The sequence below is a fragment of the Staurois parvus genome, unplaced genomic scaffold (genome assembly GCF_062004578.1).
Source record: "Staurois parvus isolate SC_StPar_1 unplaced genomic scaffold, SC_StPar_1.0 ptg001090l, whole genome shotgun sequence".
NCBI lineage: Eukaryota > Metazoa > Chordata > Amphibia > Anura > Ranidae > Staurois > Staurois parvus.
In genome coordinates, this window is record NW_028318886.1 from 1,504,994 (window position 1) to 1,521,714 (window position 16,721).

The 16,721-nt window shown below is 41.0% G+C and overlaps 1 protein-coding gene across 2 annotated transcripts in view; it reads right to left on the reverse strand.

Annotated features, from left to right (window-relative positions):
* Positions 1-1,861: 1,861 nt before the first annotated feature.
* SFTPC (surfactant protein C) overlaps positions 1,862-16,721 on the reverse strand; it is a 34,748-nt gene continuing 19,888 nt past the window's right edge. The window contains exons 1-5 of one of the 2 annotated variants that reach the window (XM_089658705.1): positions 5,079-5,207; positions 4,162-4,314; positions 3,729-3,851; positions 3,336-3,443; positions 1,862-2,801 (exon numbers count right to left, since the gene is read on the reverse strand). In XM_089658705.1, the coding sequence (XP_089514831.1) occupies positions 2,688-2,801; positions 3,336-3,443; positions 3,729-3,851; positions 4,162-4,314; positions 5,079-5,177 (597 nt within the window). In that variant the 5' untranslated portion in view covers positions 5,178-5,207 and the 3' untranslated portion in view covers positions 1,862-2,687. Of the gene's footprint in view, positions 2,802-3,335; positions 3,444-3,728; positions 3,852-4,161; positions 4,315-5,078; positions 5,208-16,721 lie in introns of those variants that run through there. The other variant, XM_089658706.1, reaches the window with a different exon arrangement.

A 16,721-nucleotide genomic window follows, 5' to 3' on the forward strand; every position in this document is an offset into this window, starting at 1 on the left:
CCTGTAGGTAAAAAGTATTAAAAAAGAGTTTACTATCATCTTAAAAAAATATATCTGTCTACATGCACTTTCACAAAAGCATTGAATCCAAGGCATCAGCATGACAGCTAGGAAACTAGCAATTGTAGAAGGAGAGGTAAACACATATTTCTGTCATGTCAGATTACTGTTTTTTTAACTCTTTTTTATTATGTGCAAATAAATATACATTCACCAAGAAATAGTTTGTATATGCAAATAAAGATAAATTCACAGAGAACTATTCTGAATACTGAATATTTGGCAAAGAACAGATGGCATAATGCTAGGTAACATATATCCAAACTGTAAATAATACAATAGCTCGACCCTAAGAGAAAAAGGGTCATTGTTGTGCTCATCCATGTTCTAAGCATAATAAGCTGGAGGGCCTGTGCCCTCAAAAAACCTATCAACCAAGTCCCGCCTGCGCTTATTAAACCATGTGTTGGCCAAGTATTAAATACGACCGTCATGACAATACACAAATAAGGGAACTATGGTGTAGAGTCCGCTATTAAGAAAAGAGGGAGGGGGCGGAGTCTGCAGTGTCCTGTGTATCTAGCCAGGGTCCTCAAATTTTATAAAACTTCCCCATACACACTCTAGCCACAAACGTGAGCTTGTACAGAGGCAAGGTTTGGTTAAGTAATTTTTTCCACAAGCCTATATGCAGAGGCTCAGAGGAAAGCCAGTGGAGAGCTATTAATTTCCTAGCAAAATATAACAAGAGCTGTTTGGACGTGGTAGAGATGTCCAGGTCCTCAAACGCACCCAATAAGCACCATTTAGGGTTGCATATATATGGGAAATCAAAGGTGTCAGCTATAAAGGGTGTAATACTCGACCAAAAAAGGTCTAACTCTATCACAATACCACAGCATATGCAGAAAGTCACCATTTTCTTTAGTACATTTATGGCATAGAGGTGAGTCTCTGTTACGCATATAGTATAAACATTGTGGGATATAACTAAGGCTGGCTATACATTATACAATTTTCTTGATAATTTTGCTTTAGATTTACCAAAACCATATAATATGAGGTCAAACCTAAACAATACTTTCAATTGTATCCAATCAGGCAGGCCCTTGCACTACATAGTTGAAGGTAAATCTAAAGGAAATTAGACAGAAAATTGTAGGAAAATTGTATAGCGTATGGCCTGCCTTACCCTATGTAAATAACATAACTGAACTAGCTTATCTCTGGCAGAGATCACTGTGGAAGGGTATGAATTAAACAGTTCCTGCCAATTTTTGTCAAACATGTAAGGAATATCTACTAGCCAGCATGTCTGAAGTTTAGATAAATGAATGGAAGAATTACTGATTAGAAGAAGATAATATGTAGATATAAGATGTGAGTGAGTTGAGCTGAGTAGAGTCTTTTCAAGTTTAGAATTTGAAAGTCGCACCTCTTGGAGCCTGAACTGCGTCTCCGCAGCATGTGTGTCCAGTTACTTTTAAAGTGAACCTGTGCTTTTGCTATACAGGCCAAACACAACAGGTTATGCCTCCAGGTTTATTTACTCATCTTTCTTTTACTCTACCGCTGAAAGTCAATGGAAAGTCCTGTGAAAGCTGTGAGTTGCGGAGTTGGGACACTACTGATTGTCCTGGTAATGTCACATAGAGTGAGTCAAAAAATCCTCCATACCCTGAAGTACCTCATATAGGTCCTAACTGCTTATATCATATGTGTTTTTTTTTCTTTACATCATTAATAACTTTGCATTGCTGGGTCTATTTTGTCTCTAGTTGAGCAATTGTCCTAAATAAAAAAATCTTTGCATTGTTTTATTCAACTATATTTTTCACAGAAATATACAGCATCTCACCAATTGTTGCATGCTCAAAATTTTATTTTTGAAAAACTTGATTTAAATGATTTATATTCACATTTAGACATACAGAAAAGAACATTAATTATGCAGTGTGTCTGCAGTGGCAACGAAGGGCCAACAACTGAAGTGGGTTCAATTAAACAGAATATTACTGGGTAACAATGAGCATAAATGGATTTGTTGTGGATCCAACACATGTCAAGAAGACATAAAGAACATTCTGAGTACATAAAATGTGACAAACAAAGAATCATGCTTTCCAACACCTTGCAATAAATTGGTGCCCCGTAGTATTTTATGCTCTGACTGTATAACATGCCGATATAAATACAGGACTGTCTCGCCAAAATAGGGACATTTAGGAGGTATGTGAAGTCAAGTGTATATGTTTGGGTTAGTGAGCATATACTTGAGTGTGTGAAGTGTGAATGGAGTACAGGAAAATGGCAGATGTTGTACGCATTCAATATAACTAACAAGTCAAATCATCCCCTGGTAATTAGACATGGCAGTTGCAGAAGTTGCAAATTGTGTACATACACATAGGTAATATTGTGTGATGGGCAGAGCGATCATACAGCATACAGAACAGCCTGTCAATCTTTAGAATGTATAAATGTATCATTAACTTTGTACAAAATTTGAAAATTGGAGGCACATAAAGTGTCAGCATTTTTCCTCCATTTTTACTTTCCATTTCTCACATACTGTATGTTCCAGTCAATAAGAGTGACATGTAGGGAGGCTGTTTATAGGTAATATTAATGTAAATATTGATATAATATTGTTGGTGCCCGGAGTCACATGAGCCTGGAAGAAACCATTAGGTCCAGTAGACTGGCAGGTCCCCACACAGCACCCAGATGGTAGTGCCCAGGACTGAAGGATCACTCTCCAGCTTGGCGGGGTCATTCTGTTTGGCAGTATCTAAAATAATCTGGATGAAGGGAGAGATTTTTTAGGTTCAGGCAATAAAATGTTATAATAACTTTTCTTTAAGAAGGTAAATATGAAAATGACTGAATAAGAACCATTTTTTCCAGAGTTTTTACCATGTCACAAACTATAATTTTGTATTAGGGGGTTGTTGAGCAGTTCACTGTAATTTGTTGGAACAAGTGAAAGCCATGGGACTTTAGTGTAAAATATCTGCATCATCAAAGCACAGGTTCACAATACGGGGTAGATTTACTAAAGCTGGTTCACTCAGAATCTTGTGCACCTGTGCATAGTAGCCAATCGACTTCTAAACTCAGCTTGTTCAATTAAGCTTTAGCAATCAAATCTGTGAGCTGATTGGTTTCCATGCAGAAGTGCATGAGATTGTGAGTGAACCAGCTTTAGTAAATAAACCCCTATGTTACTTGTTGACCTAGCTGAGGGTGGGGAGGGGAGTAGGATTGGTGTTGGCCAGCTGATCTTCTGAAATGGTCTATTTTGTCTTTAGTTGAGCTAAAATAAAAGATCTCACCTTGCTCAGCACATTTTCAGCAATGTTTTGGAGACTCTGTACGCGGTCTGCTTCCATACGTGTAATGTAACATGCATGTCCGGGACGTGGGCGTGTGCAGATCAGCATCTGTTTAAAGAGGGAAAGGATCAGAATCCAAAATCACCATTAACCTAAAAGGCTTATTTAAACTTGTCTTTTTTTAAGCATAAATCAATGCATTTCAAGTAGCAATCTTTGCTACTGGTTCACATCTTTGAGTTGCAATTTAGTGTGAAAGGTTAATTATACTGACTGGTAAATTGCAAATTTTGTTTATTACTTCAAAGGATGGATTATAAGGATGAGGATTATAATTGCCCCAAGGTACAATTTATCATACAGTTGATCAGTCTACATGGGAACTGACATTACCTTGCTATAATCATAGACAACACTGGCTGATGTATTGATTCCAGTGTCCAGGTGGAAGGTCGCCACACCTCCAGCAGGTCTCACTTTGGAATCTGCTCCATCGTGCAGAGACATCTGGAAAATCTGTTGACACAAAGAGATACTGGTCTGAACTATGACATTATGTACTGTACACACACACATTGACATTTCCACTAAAAGGAAAATCCACTGACTTTTATTAGCAATCAGCATGAATTCGTTTTCTGTGGTTTTACTGCCCCTCAACTGTTTCTCTAACATGGGTTTTACAGTCCCATACCAGAAAATTAATACTATACTGGAGCATGTTGACTATGTTCTGCCATTTGTGTAGTTGGAATTAGACAGGTAATTGTATAGATTGCCTTTTATCTAATCCTTTTTTTTTTTTTTTAATGAATTTAGAACTTACTGTTTCAGTGTGTTTTTGGCTCATATGAAGGCCCATCAAAAGGACAGCAAGGAGGACTACAACCAGGACCACCACAACCAGCACCACACAGAGGAGCTTCTTAAGGCCACCAAGGCATGGGATCCTAGGCACAGGCAGAAGCTCGGAATATACCTGGGGAACAATAGAAGATTAAATGGAGGATTTAAAGTACACCTGCTATTACTAACCTCATCCTTAACAAGTTAGTGGCTAGGTTCTCATGATGACCAGCTTGTTTTAATACCTTCTAAATCAGTGATAAGGAACATGTATACAGTTAAGAATAGCCAGAGGAAGATCAAAAGTCACTATCCAGATTGTTTTGGGTCAGCTTGACTGCCAGACAACCATAATTTTTTAAGCAATGCCACTATTTACCAGGAGAACAGTATAACTACCACAGAAATAGGCTCTGACCTATAAAGAGGTAGTAATATATATCTACAAAGAGATCTTTGGAACTTCTCTTACCAAGAGACCATGAAAACATGTCTCTCTGTCTAAGAACAGCAAAGCACTGCCCTGACAAAAGAGTGAGCAAACATTTTTTAGCAAGAAATTAAAAGTACATTTCCTTATGAAGCCCAGAAGAGAACCTCACTAGCTAAAGAGAAGTATTGAATCTCCCTATGAACATGGTATCTTCCTTCCAAAAGAATGATAAAACATTTTACCAACAAGCATTCATTCAAGCAACTGAAAAATGTGGTAGGCTACAGTAGGCAAACAGCTCTTAGAACTCAGGTGAAGAGATAATATAAAGTCCACAGAGGATATAGAAGAATTTAGATAATCAAACCCATTGGCATCCTCCCAAAAATGAAATAACATAAGGTCTATTGAACCTCATTCTAATATTTTTTAAGTCTCTTTAGCTAAGCCCATGCATCACTTACAGGTGGAGTGTCCATCAACACAGTTTTGCTCTGGTCCATGACTGTTTGTTCTTTCTGGTGTCTGTTCACTGCTGCACAACTAAGGTGCAGTTGCTTCATACATATATATCCCTAAAATTGGGATAGCATCATCAGTCTGAAGTGCTCCTCAGCTTCCAGCTTGCTAAGTGTTTACCTATGCACAAAAAATATTTGAACCAAAGACATTCTTCTTAAGTTTCAAGAGGTTTCACTAAAACACTTTATGCCAGAGAATTGCACATCGTTGCCCAATTAATGTCTGATATGCTGATGGACAGCAGAATATTTCTTTGTTAACCCTTAACCTGCTGCCCACATAATCCATGGTAGACAGTCAATGAAGCTGCATTTTACAATAATACATTTTAGCTGGACCTGTCAACCAACAACTAGCATGTCATAATGAGACTTGTAGAGCAACAGATTGTCTATGTCTGAAAATGGAGTATATATTTGTCCCATTCTCTTTTGCCCATTCTGTTTGTCCTAGTCTGTTTATCCTCCTTGGGGCTTATTCATTGAACAACCTATCAGAATTCAGTTTGATGAAGTAAGAATCATGAAAGACAATTGGGACCTGAAGACACTGTATATACTATATAGGAATTAAATACTATCTTTATCATTTACTAAGATGTCAGTTTATGGAGTTAAAGTTGTATTAAACTCAAAAGCAAACATTTCTTATATTGCAGCTTCTTTTTTAGGCTTTCTTTCTTCTATTTTCATCTGGTGATTCAGCCAGTAAGTGTCCTGTTTTACAAAAGAACAAGCTCTCTTGCATTCACAGGGATGAGGCAAACCATTTAACACTGACAGGGGGCTTACAATAATCCGCTATTTATTTATGTAAAACATTTATCCCAAAAGGAAAAAAAACTGCTGCTGTAACTGCCTCCAAAATTTTAGCTGGAGTTTGACTTCAATGTGTTAGTGTATTTAAATATGCTAGCACAACTAATACTCCCCTCCCCCCCTGGACAGACAATGCTGCTGTCCAAAGGTGCCCCCTGTGCTCATTCATCCAGAGGCACTCTAATACAGGAGGTGTGTTATTGGCCAGATCACCAGGTGAAAACAGAGGGAAAAAAGCCTAATAAAGAAAACTAATGCAGCCCCTGCATTTTAGTATTACTAAGCTTTAATATATAAAATTTTTGGTTTTGGGTTTAATGCCGCTTTAAGGGACTATTCACATCTTTATTTACGAAGTCTACTGATTGTAACATGGTGTTATGCTATCGCAATGCACTCACCAGACACTTAATCAAAGGTCTACCAATCTCACAACTCCTACAGGTGTTTAGGATTTGTTCTGAAATAGGGGATCCCAACAATAAAATCATTGTTACTTTAGAAATATTTTGCCAAAGAAGTTTCCCAGAATAGGTACTCATGCACCCTGTCCAGGGCACATGACATCTATATAGAGGGCCCTACATACAGGTAGACAAAAGAATGGGTTCCCTGTGTGCAGACCTTCCACCAGCCATCGAGCTCTAGTAGAAAATCTATCTGCAAAAATGTGAGTATACTATAAGCAGACAATTCCCCCAAACCCATGTGTGAAACAAGCCCTACTCCAGGTATATAAAACCAACAAGACTATTAGGTTGCAATTAGTGTATACAGATCCTGCTCATAAATAAGCTCAGAAAACTTTCAAATACACCTATATAACTGGAATTACAGGTTCCATAATAACAAAATCTGTAATTTCATCATCTTAAATAATAATTTCTATCATCCATGTAATGGCAAACCCTACAAAAACTAAAGAGCTTTTTTACATATGTTACAGATATCTGCATGTACAGTATACCTGTATATATTTCTTGCAATGCCCACGCTCCCTGGTCTATATATAGAAGACTACAGGACCTTTCAAATTATGTTTTTCAGAAACCCCTGAGGCAGTGCAGAAAAATTAAAAAAGAACCTGATGCCAGCAAGCCTATGGGCATGCATTTTGCAAAACAGGTCACCAGATTTCTAAATGTGGGGGCCAGATAATAGAGCATTTTTCTAAACCTCACAGGGAAAGCAATAGAGCCTGTGTGCTTTTACACTGAGTGGCTTTTTGAACATATACTGTACACTGAACACTTTGAGATCAAGTCTTTTAAATACAGACCAGTCTACAGACTGTTTTCTTGATATAAATTTTTTATTATTATGAACAGGGGCGGACTGACCATTTGGAAACTTGGGCACTGCCCGAGGGCCGGGGTCAGTAGGGGGCCCCATGAGATGCCTCTGGTACCTTTTTCATAGGCTTTTTTGAGTTTGAGCAAGGACACAGGGGCCCTATGATCCCCTATTGCCCAGGGGGCCCCATGAGTTGTCAGTCCGCCCCTGATTATGAATTTTGTTTATCATGATGATTAGGTACCTCTTCATTATTTATTTGTGCATGTGAAGTAATGATGTGAGGAGAGGGAATTTCATAAGAGAGAATGTAGCGTAGACTGGCAGAGAAGTCATCAAGGAAGGTTGATACTGCACCAGGAGGCCGATAGATCATAGCAATTCTCAAAGAAACTAGAGAAAATAGTAAAATAAAATGTGCCTCAAATAAGGAGAGAAGGAGAGTGAAGAACCTGAAAGGTGCTTTGTAAAGATATAAGATTTCAACACCACCTCCCTTCTGTCCACTGGGTCTGGGAGAATGAGTCCAGAGCAAATCACTATGGGAGAGGGAGGCAGTAGAAGTCGGATTCTTGAAGCCAGGTTTCAGTAATAGCAAGTAGATTAGAGGAATTAGTGATAAATAGGTCATGGACAGACTGACCTTTTGAGCACTGGGCACTGCCCTTGGGCCCGGAGTCAGTAGGGGGCACCATGAGATGCCCCTGGTACCTTTCATTGTCTTTGTCATAGGCTTTTTTGGGTGTGGGCGAGGACACAGGGGCCCCATGATCCCCTATTGCCCGGGGGCCCCATGAGTTGTCAGTCCAGCCCTGGGACAGAGATAAGTTTGTTACAGAAAGAAGAGGAAGGGAAACTAAATTGTCTGGATTGCAGCTGCTGCTAGAGGGCATAGGGTGATGGGTGTGTTGCCCACAGGTAAATGATGGAGGTAAAGGGTTTGTGGACAAGCAGAAGGGTGAGGGAGGTATTTCCTCTAAGACCACCAAAGCTGTGCGTTTTTACTTCCCCTAAAATGTGCTAATTAGAAGAGAAGTTGAGTTTTCTCTTTTTTTTTTAATTCATACATACTTAGGTGGATGCAGCATCGGTGCGATGCTGCATCTGTCCTCTGCTGGTTCTAAGACTGAGAATTGAGTGATCAAAGACCACTGATTGCTCAATTCTCAGTGCTCTGTGAGCAGAGAGCTGGTGACTGTCAGTTACTGCTCTCTACTCTGCCCCCCCCCCCCCCCCATGCTCACTGGAGTGCTGGGCTGAGCTAAGGAGGGGCTGGGAAGGGCTGGCTCAGGGTCTCAGCAGATTGCTGAGAGGCTGAGCCAGGTGCCGGTCCAGGGATCTTTAAACTCGGGATCTCTACCCCAACCTGGACCGGCTGAGTGATGTCAGCTGACAGCGGACGTTAGCCTGCTGTTGGCTGAAAACGAGTTACAGGAGTGCAGAATGAACTGCACTTCTGTGATCCACAGGAAAAGTACAGCCAAATGAGCTTTGGCTGTACTTCTTTAAAACTCATTGTAACAATAGCATTACAATCTAAAGTTGAATGAAGCCTGCAAACATGGTTTATACACTGCATTTTTGCAATAGCTGCAGACAGTTCTTTTGTTAAATAGAGTATCACTCAGCTGTCAATCAAACAGACAACCGGTCCTGCCGATTATAAGGGTAGATTGTGATCAGGGAGTGGGAGTACATACCTTCCTTCTCATGACTCACCCGTTTCCACCTTCCTTCCCAAACTTCACCTTAGTTGCAACTAGTAAAAAAACAATATCCCCATTGTCGATGTTTAAAGTAAAGAAGCAGATGATGGGGCTGGAATATGCTTCTTAGGGACATATGTTTTTTTTCAGCTACTATCATTTGCAGACCTCACCGCCTCTTGATTGCACAAAACAGTGGAGGTATGTAATATATAGGAGGGGGGGGAGCTAACAATGTACAAGGGGCATGGGATTCCTGGGCCACAGGTGGTCACCTTATCAGGCTCAATATAAATCAGGAAAATATTTTTTTTTTAAATGACTATAGATACTCTTTAATCCTTTGCTAAATAAATGTCACATTGTAAAACATTCAGTACATAAAACAAGCATTTTCTTTTTTTTTTTAGATAAGCACTGTTAGGGTGCATGTGTCCTAATGACAATATCTCTCCTTAAAGCGGAGTTCCACTCACCCTGTCAAAAAATAAAATTCAGCAGCTACAAAAACTGTAGCTGCTGACTTTTAAAAAAACAGTCACTTACCTGTCCCTGTCACTTACCTGTCCCGTGGTATGTCCCCTGCAGCCCGTCTCACCGGCCGTCCTGTATTCCAGGAGCCCGGTATCTTTAGTGTGGGCATCCGGCTGTGACAGCTTGCAGCTTCACAGCGGGGTACCCACTGCACATGCGCGAGTAGCGCTGTGCTTCATGAATGGTTCTGTAGTCTTCTGGAACCTGTCACGTGTCCCAAAAGACTACAGGGAGGGAGGACACCTTCCACTTCCAGTCACCTAGGCGATCGGACCGGAAGTGGGAGCGGGTACCTGTCAAATTCGGGGTAACCGCCCCCCCTCCACCCCTCAAAGGTGCCAATCCTTAATGGGGAACAGGGGAGCAGTCCTTAAAGCGGAACTTCCCCCTTTTGGGTGGAGCTCCGTTTTGAGATGGACTTAGTATTCCTAACTGTACAGCCTACAGTGAAATATATTCTTCAGCCAGTAGATGGCAGTCTTTATATGTTTGTACTATCTATGGTTAACATCTATGTATTTTCTCTCTAATAAAAGTTCCTGTTTCCTGTTTGGAGTGAAGCAGCAGATAAACACATGTGGACTGTGCATTGTCTGCTGTGTAGGGGTGTATACAGAATCCCTAACATTGACAATACCCAGTATTGTACACGTCCTTCAGCGGATAGTACTGTCTACTCCTCTCAAGTAAATATAGATAGCCAGAGACAGCTGAGAAGAAGTCAGCCAGCTAAATCTACCTACAAATAGAATTTCACCCAAAACCTAACTCTAAACCTACTCCCAGCCACTGTCTAAAACTACTCTATCTAGCCCTGTAAAGAAGAAAATGCTCTACATACCTGTTCTTCAGCCACCCCAATCTGGTCCCACGCTGGGCTGTCAGCAGCAGCTTCAGTGTGTAGGGATGTGCAGGAGAGACAGCCGACAACAGAAGCCCTATAGTAAGTCTATGTGTGACGTCACTCCCCAGGAATTTCACAGCCGTTGTTGGATCTCTCCTGCACACAGCATCCGCCGCTGCTGACCGAACCGGTTCAGCTTCAGAAATGGTATGTATAATGATTTCTTCTTTACAGGGGTAGATATAATAGTTTTAGAATGTGGCTGCAAGTAGATTTAGAGTTGGGTTTTGGGTGAACTTCTACTTTAAAGACTTCTTTGCCCATGCAGATTTAGTTTAATGGTGGCCTCACCAGCAGCACTTAGCAGCCTCCAGAAGCAAAGAAAAATACTTGAAATGTCCATGTACAGGGAAGCATGTGGCTCACCTTCCTCCATTTTTATGCTTAGGTAAACATAAAAGAATGGATATGTGCAATGGTGTTGATTTACTAAAGGCGAATAGATTGTGCAGGTTGCAAGTGCACTCCACAGGGGAATTTACTCCAGAGCTTAGTACATGCGGTAAAGTTTCACTCTTCAAAGGATACCCAATCACATGCAAGGAAAATGAAAAAAAAACAGTATTTTTGCTTGCATGTGATTAGACAACATAGATTCCCCTCTGGAGAAAATTCCTTTGCGTATGCAACTGCATTACAAAGTGCACAGTCTATTTGCTTTTAATAAATCAACTTCTGTATGCCTATGCAGCCAGCAGATGGAGCCCGCAATAAATTTACTGTTTTACAGAAACTAGAGACTGTTTAGATAAGTGCTAATAATAGAAATTCTCATCATTCCGAGAAAAAGAGACAGATGCATCCAGGGAGCTCAGACTCCACCTTAGAAACTGAGAGAGAAGGAACCAGCCATTGGAGCACATGTGGACTAAACCTACATCCCCTACAGGCAGCATCGCTGTTGAGCATCGACTTATTTCCATCCGCAATTAAATCATTTCATTGTGTTTGTATATTTCATATATTGAATATATATATTTCTTATCTGTTTTCATAATGGTTTCACCCACACTGTTTTGTTATTAAAGCTTCAAGATTACATTCAGTCTGGCTTATTGCAGAATAGGAAGGTTTAACTGCATGTTGAATTACACACAGGGAAACATGTAGCGAGTGCAGAACAAAAATACTACTGCTAAACTGTCTCTATGAAAAAAATGGAATACTCAGAAAAAAATCTGTGTAATAAATGTTAATTTGAAAAATTATGATTTTTAATATTTAAAAATATAAATTACAGAAAAAATCAGTTAACCACTTGCCTACCGGGCACTTTTATCCCCTTCCTGCCCAGACCAATTTTCAGCTTTCAGCACTGTCGCACTTTGAGTGACAATTGCGCGGTCATGCAACACTGTACCCATATGAAATTTTTATCATTCTTTTCACATAAATAGAACTTTCTTTTGGTGGTATTTAATCACCACTGGGTGTTTTATTTTTTGCTAAACAAGTGAAAAAAAGACCAAAAATGACCCCCCGCAGACCCTCACAACAACCAACCAGGGGAAGAGGCCCTTGTCCTCATCGGCATGGAATGTTGTGGACCCCTACAACAACCGGCCAGGGTTGTGGGGAAGAGGCCCTTGTCCTCATCTGGAAGCCCCCTTTAACAAGGGGGCCCCCATATCCTGGCCCCCCCACTCTGTGAATGAGTGTGCGGTACCGCTACCCATTCACAAAAAAAAAGTGTAGTGTAAAAAAAGACAGGAGACAGTCTTTGTCAAGTCCGTTATTTTTATATTAACACATTTTGCAAACAGGTAATTTTTCTCCTTCACTGATGTGCGTTGATGAGGCTGCACTGATGGCACTGATAGGCAGCATTGAGGGGCACTGATGAGACGGCACTGATAGGCAGCACTGATGGGCACTGATAGACTGCACTGATGAGGCATCACTGGTGGGCACTGATGAGGAGGCACTGTTGAGGTTTCATTGATATGTGGCACTGATGGGCACTGACTGGCGACACTGATGGGCACAGATTGGCAGCACTGAGGGGCACAAATTGGCAGTATTGCTGGGCGCAGATTGGCAACATTGCTGAGCATTGATGGGCAATTTTGGGGCTGCACTGATAATCAGTGCCCTGATTATCAGTGTAAATGTCTCCTTTCAGACTTGCTGGTTATTGGCAGTACTTTCCTCACACTGTGACAGCATGAGGAAAGTACTGCCGATAACCGGCAAGTGTGTTTAAATGGTGATCAGCTGTCGTTGGACACAGCTGATCACGTGGTAAAAGGCCGTTGTGATTGGCCCTTTACCATGTCATGTGATCAGCTGTGTCCAGAAGGACACAGCGATCACAGAGAGCGCTGGGTGTGTGCTGCTGGGGGCTCACAGAGGGGGGGGTGCTGTTCAGGGAGGATGTCATATGACAACTGGAAGACCGCGCTGTAACCATCATTCGACTATAGCGCAGTCAACAAGTGGTTAAACCTACCTTAGAAGCCTAAAAAAATAAAACTGACCTACAGCCTTTAAAAGCTTCTACTAAGTGTCATATACTTTCTCAATACTTTCAAGCAACTTTTCTCAATACTTCCACTTACATGGCACACAGAAGTGCTACACAAATAACATAAGTGTTTTAAATGCACCCAAGTGATGGACAAACACACATAACAAAATCTGAATGATGTTTCCTAACTTGTAGTGCTACTCTCCAGATCGACAATCTCCTCTTGCCAACTAGTCTGCTTCCCCCTATCTTGGTGCACCTGAGGCTGCTAAAAGCATATTTCATAAAAATGTCAACACAAGAATGGGAACTGTCCTCTCTTAGAGAATACAATTCTAAAATATCTATGTCATAATACAATAGGCTGCATACTTAAACTTGAACTTGCAAGCCTAATAAGATAAAGATATGTTGCGGCCAATGGATCTATATAACATAAACTCAAACCACCCAATATGGACATGAATGAAAGTCTCTTAGAGAATCATCAAAGCACAGTGTTTAATTTCTTTGCTTTGAGAGTATGCAGATATGTGGCTTCTCAGCAGGTGGGCCTTGACGCAGAGAGGTTACGTATTTATTAAAATATATTTTGAAATATACTGAATATGGCCAAAATTGTAGTATTTCAAATATACAGTATGCCAATATACAGTGGGGCAAAAAAGTATTTAGTCAGCCACCAATTGTGCAAGTTCTCCCACTTAAAAAGATGAGAGAGGCCTGTAATTGGCATCATAGGTAGACCTCAACTATGAGAGACAAAATGAGAAAAAAAAATCCAGACAATCACATTGGCTGATTTGGAAAGAATTTATTTGCAAATTATGGTGGAAAATAAGTATTTGGTCAATATCAAAAGTTCATCTCAATACTTTGTTATATATCCTTTGTTGGCAATGACAGAGGTCAAACATTTCCTGTAAGTCTTCACAAGGTTGGCACACACTGTTGCTGGTATGTTGGCCCATTCCTCCATGCAGATCTCCTCTAGAGCAGTGATGTTTTGGGGCTGTCGCTGGGCAACACGGACTTTGAACTCCCTCCAAAGGTTTTCTATGGGGTTGAGATCTGGAGACTGGCTAGGCCACTCCAGGACCTTGAAATGCTTCTTTTTACGAAGCCACTCCTTCGTTGCCCGGGCGGTATGTTTGGGATCATTGTCATGTTGGAAGACCCAGCCACGTTTCATCTTCAATGCCCTTACTGATGGAAGGAGTTTTGCACTCAAAATCTCACGATACATGGCCCCATTCATTCTGTCCTGTACATGGATCAGTCGTCCTGGTCCCTTTGCAGAGAAACAGCCCCAAAGCATGATGTTGCCACCCCCATGCTTCACAGTAGGTATAGTGTTCTTTGGATGCAACTCAGCATTCTCTCTCCTCCAAACACGACGAGTTGTGTTTCTACCAAACAGTTCTATTTTGGTTTCATCTGACCATATGACATTCTCCCAATCCTCTTCTGGATCATCCAAATGCTCTCTAGCAAACTTCAGACGGGCCCGGACATGTACTGGTTTAAGCAGGGGGACACTTCTGGCACTGCAGGATCTGAGTCCCTGGCGGCGTAGTGTGTTACTGATGGTAGCCTTTGTTACGTTGGTCCCAGCTCTGCAGGTCATTCACTAGGTCCCCCCGTGTGGTCCTGGGATTTTTGCTCACCGTTCTTGTGATCATTTTGACCCCACGGGGTGAGATCTTGCGTGGAGCCCCAGATCGAGGGAGATTATCAGTGGTCTTGTATGTCTTCCATTTTCTAATTATTGCTCCCACAGTTGATTTGTTCATACCAAGCTGCTTGCCTATTGCAGATTCAGTCTTCCCAGCCTAATGCAGGTCTACAATTTTGTTTCTGGTGTCCTTCGACAGCTCTTTGGTCTTCACCATAGTGGAGTTTGGAGTGTGACTGTTTGAGATTGTGGACAGGTGTCTTTTATACTGATAACAAGTTCAAACAGGTGCCATTGATACAGGTAATAAGTGCAGGACAGAGGAGCCTCTTAAAGAAGAAGGTACAGGTTTGTGAGAGCCAGAAATCTTGCTTGTTTGTAGGTGACCAAATACTTATTTTCCACCATAATTTGCAAATAAATCCTTTCCAAATAAGCCAATGTGATTGTCTGGATTTTTTTCTCATTTTGTCTCTCATAGTTGAGGTCTACCTATGATGCCAATTACAGGCCTCTCTCATCTTTTTAAGTGGGAGAACTTGCACAATTGGTGGCTGACTAAATACTTTTTTGCCCCACTGTATTTGGGAAGAATATTTTAAAAATATATTTAAAGTATAGGTTTCTTCCATGTGGGAAGGGATGTTTCCTTGTAAAAGGAATAAAAGTGATAAAAATAAAGATCAGGATAAAAATGAAAATAATAAAATAAATAAGAAAAAAAATGTAAAGCACCCCCATCCCTCCATGCTCACACGCAGAAGTGAACGCATACGTAAGTCACACACGCATTTGTAAACGGTGTTCACAGCACACATGAGTGAGTTATCGCCATAAATGTTAGAACGAGAGCAATAATTCTAGTGCTAGACCTCCTCTGTAACTAAACAGGTAACCTGTAAAAAGTTTTAAAGTGCCATCTATGGAGATTTTTAAGTACCGTAGTTTGTTGCCATTCCACAAGTGTGTGCAGTTTTAAAGTGGGACATGTTAGATATCTATTTACTCGCTGTAACATCCTCTGTCATGGTACCGCTACCCATTCACAAAAAAAAGTGTAGTTTAAAAAAAGACAGGAGACAGTCTTTGACACGATCGTTATTTTTATATTAAAAAAATGTCCCCCTTGGTTTGGTGGGAGGGAAGCAAGTTGCTTTCTCTATCTCATGGTGTATCCCCCCGGATTCCTTTGTGGTACAATCCGAATGCCCCTGCGCTACTAAACCATCCTGATTCCAGGTGGTGGAGTTGTCTTGGGGTCACTCACCTCTCCCATGTTTTTATTGATGGGTGTTTTTTGTCCTTTGAAAATTTAAAAACTCACTATGGAATAATGAATCCATTTTTCTACAAATATTTATTACTACGGCATGCTTTACGGGTTCAGTTTGGTACTTTAGCCCTTAAATTTCCATTTCGTCCCTTGAGGGGCTGATGTTAGACCCTGATGTGATGAAGCTGTTATTACCTTTTATGTTCGCCTCCAAGTGGCCAGGAGTAACCTCTTTCAGATTGCTCTTTGTAAGTGGGAGGCGAATCTTCCTGGGCTGCCAGGGGAGGGTTTGGAGGAGGTGGAGGAGGTCTGTTTTCAAGATCTTATCAGTACTGCTGATAGGTTTATTCAATTTAAATTCATACATCATCTTCACTATACCCCGGCCCTGCTGGCCCGTATGGGCTTTGGATCAGCGTCCTCGTGTCCCCGTTGTGGCCTCGAGGGTGCTGGTCTGTTGCACATGTTTTGGGCCTGTCCGGACCTTGTTTCATACTGGCAGGACATATTTGTGTTTTTTGATGTAGCCTTGAATTTGCCAGTGCCACGTACCCCAGACGTTGGCCTGTTGGGTATATTGAACGATTTTGTCCCACACGCTCACTCTAAGATATTGCTACGTTTGCTTCTGTTTTATGCTAGAAAACGTGTTTTGCTGAATTGGAAAAACGATACTTCACCTTCTATACACCGATTTTATCTCATGGTTAATCTGGTACTGCCCCAATATAAGCTGATCTATAAAGGACGGGCCTGTCCCAAAAAATGTATGAAAATTTGGCAGCCTTGACTAGATATAGCGGCTTCTTTTTGGGGAGATGTTCTCTTGTCACAACCATTGTCACAGGGTTCTATGGTTTGAGTGGTTGGATTTTACATGCTACTGATTTCCTCTGATTTTTAGGGGAGTTGATG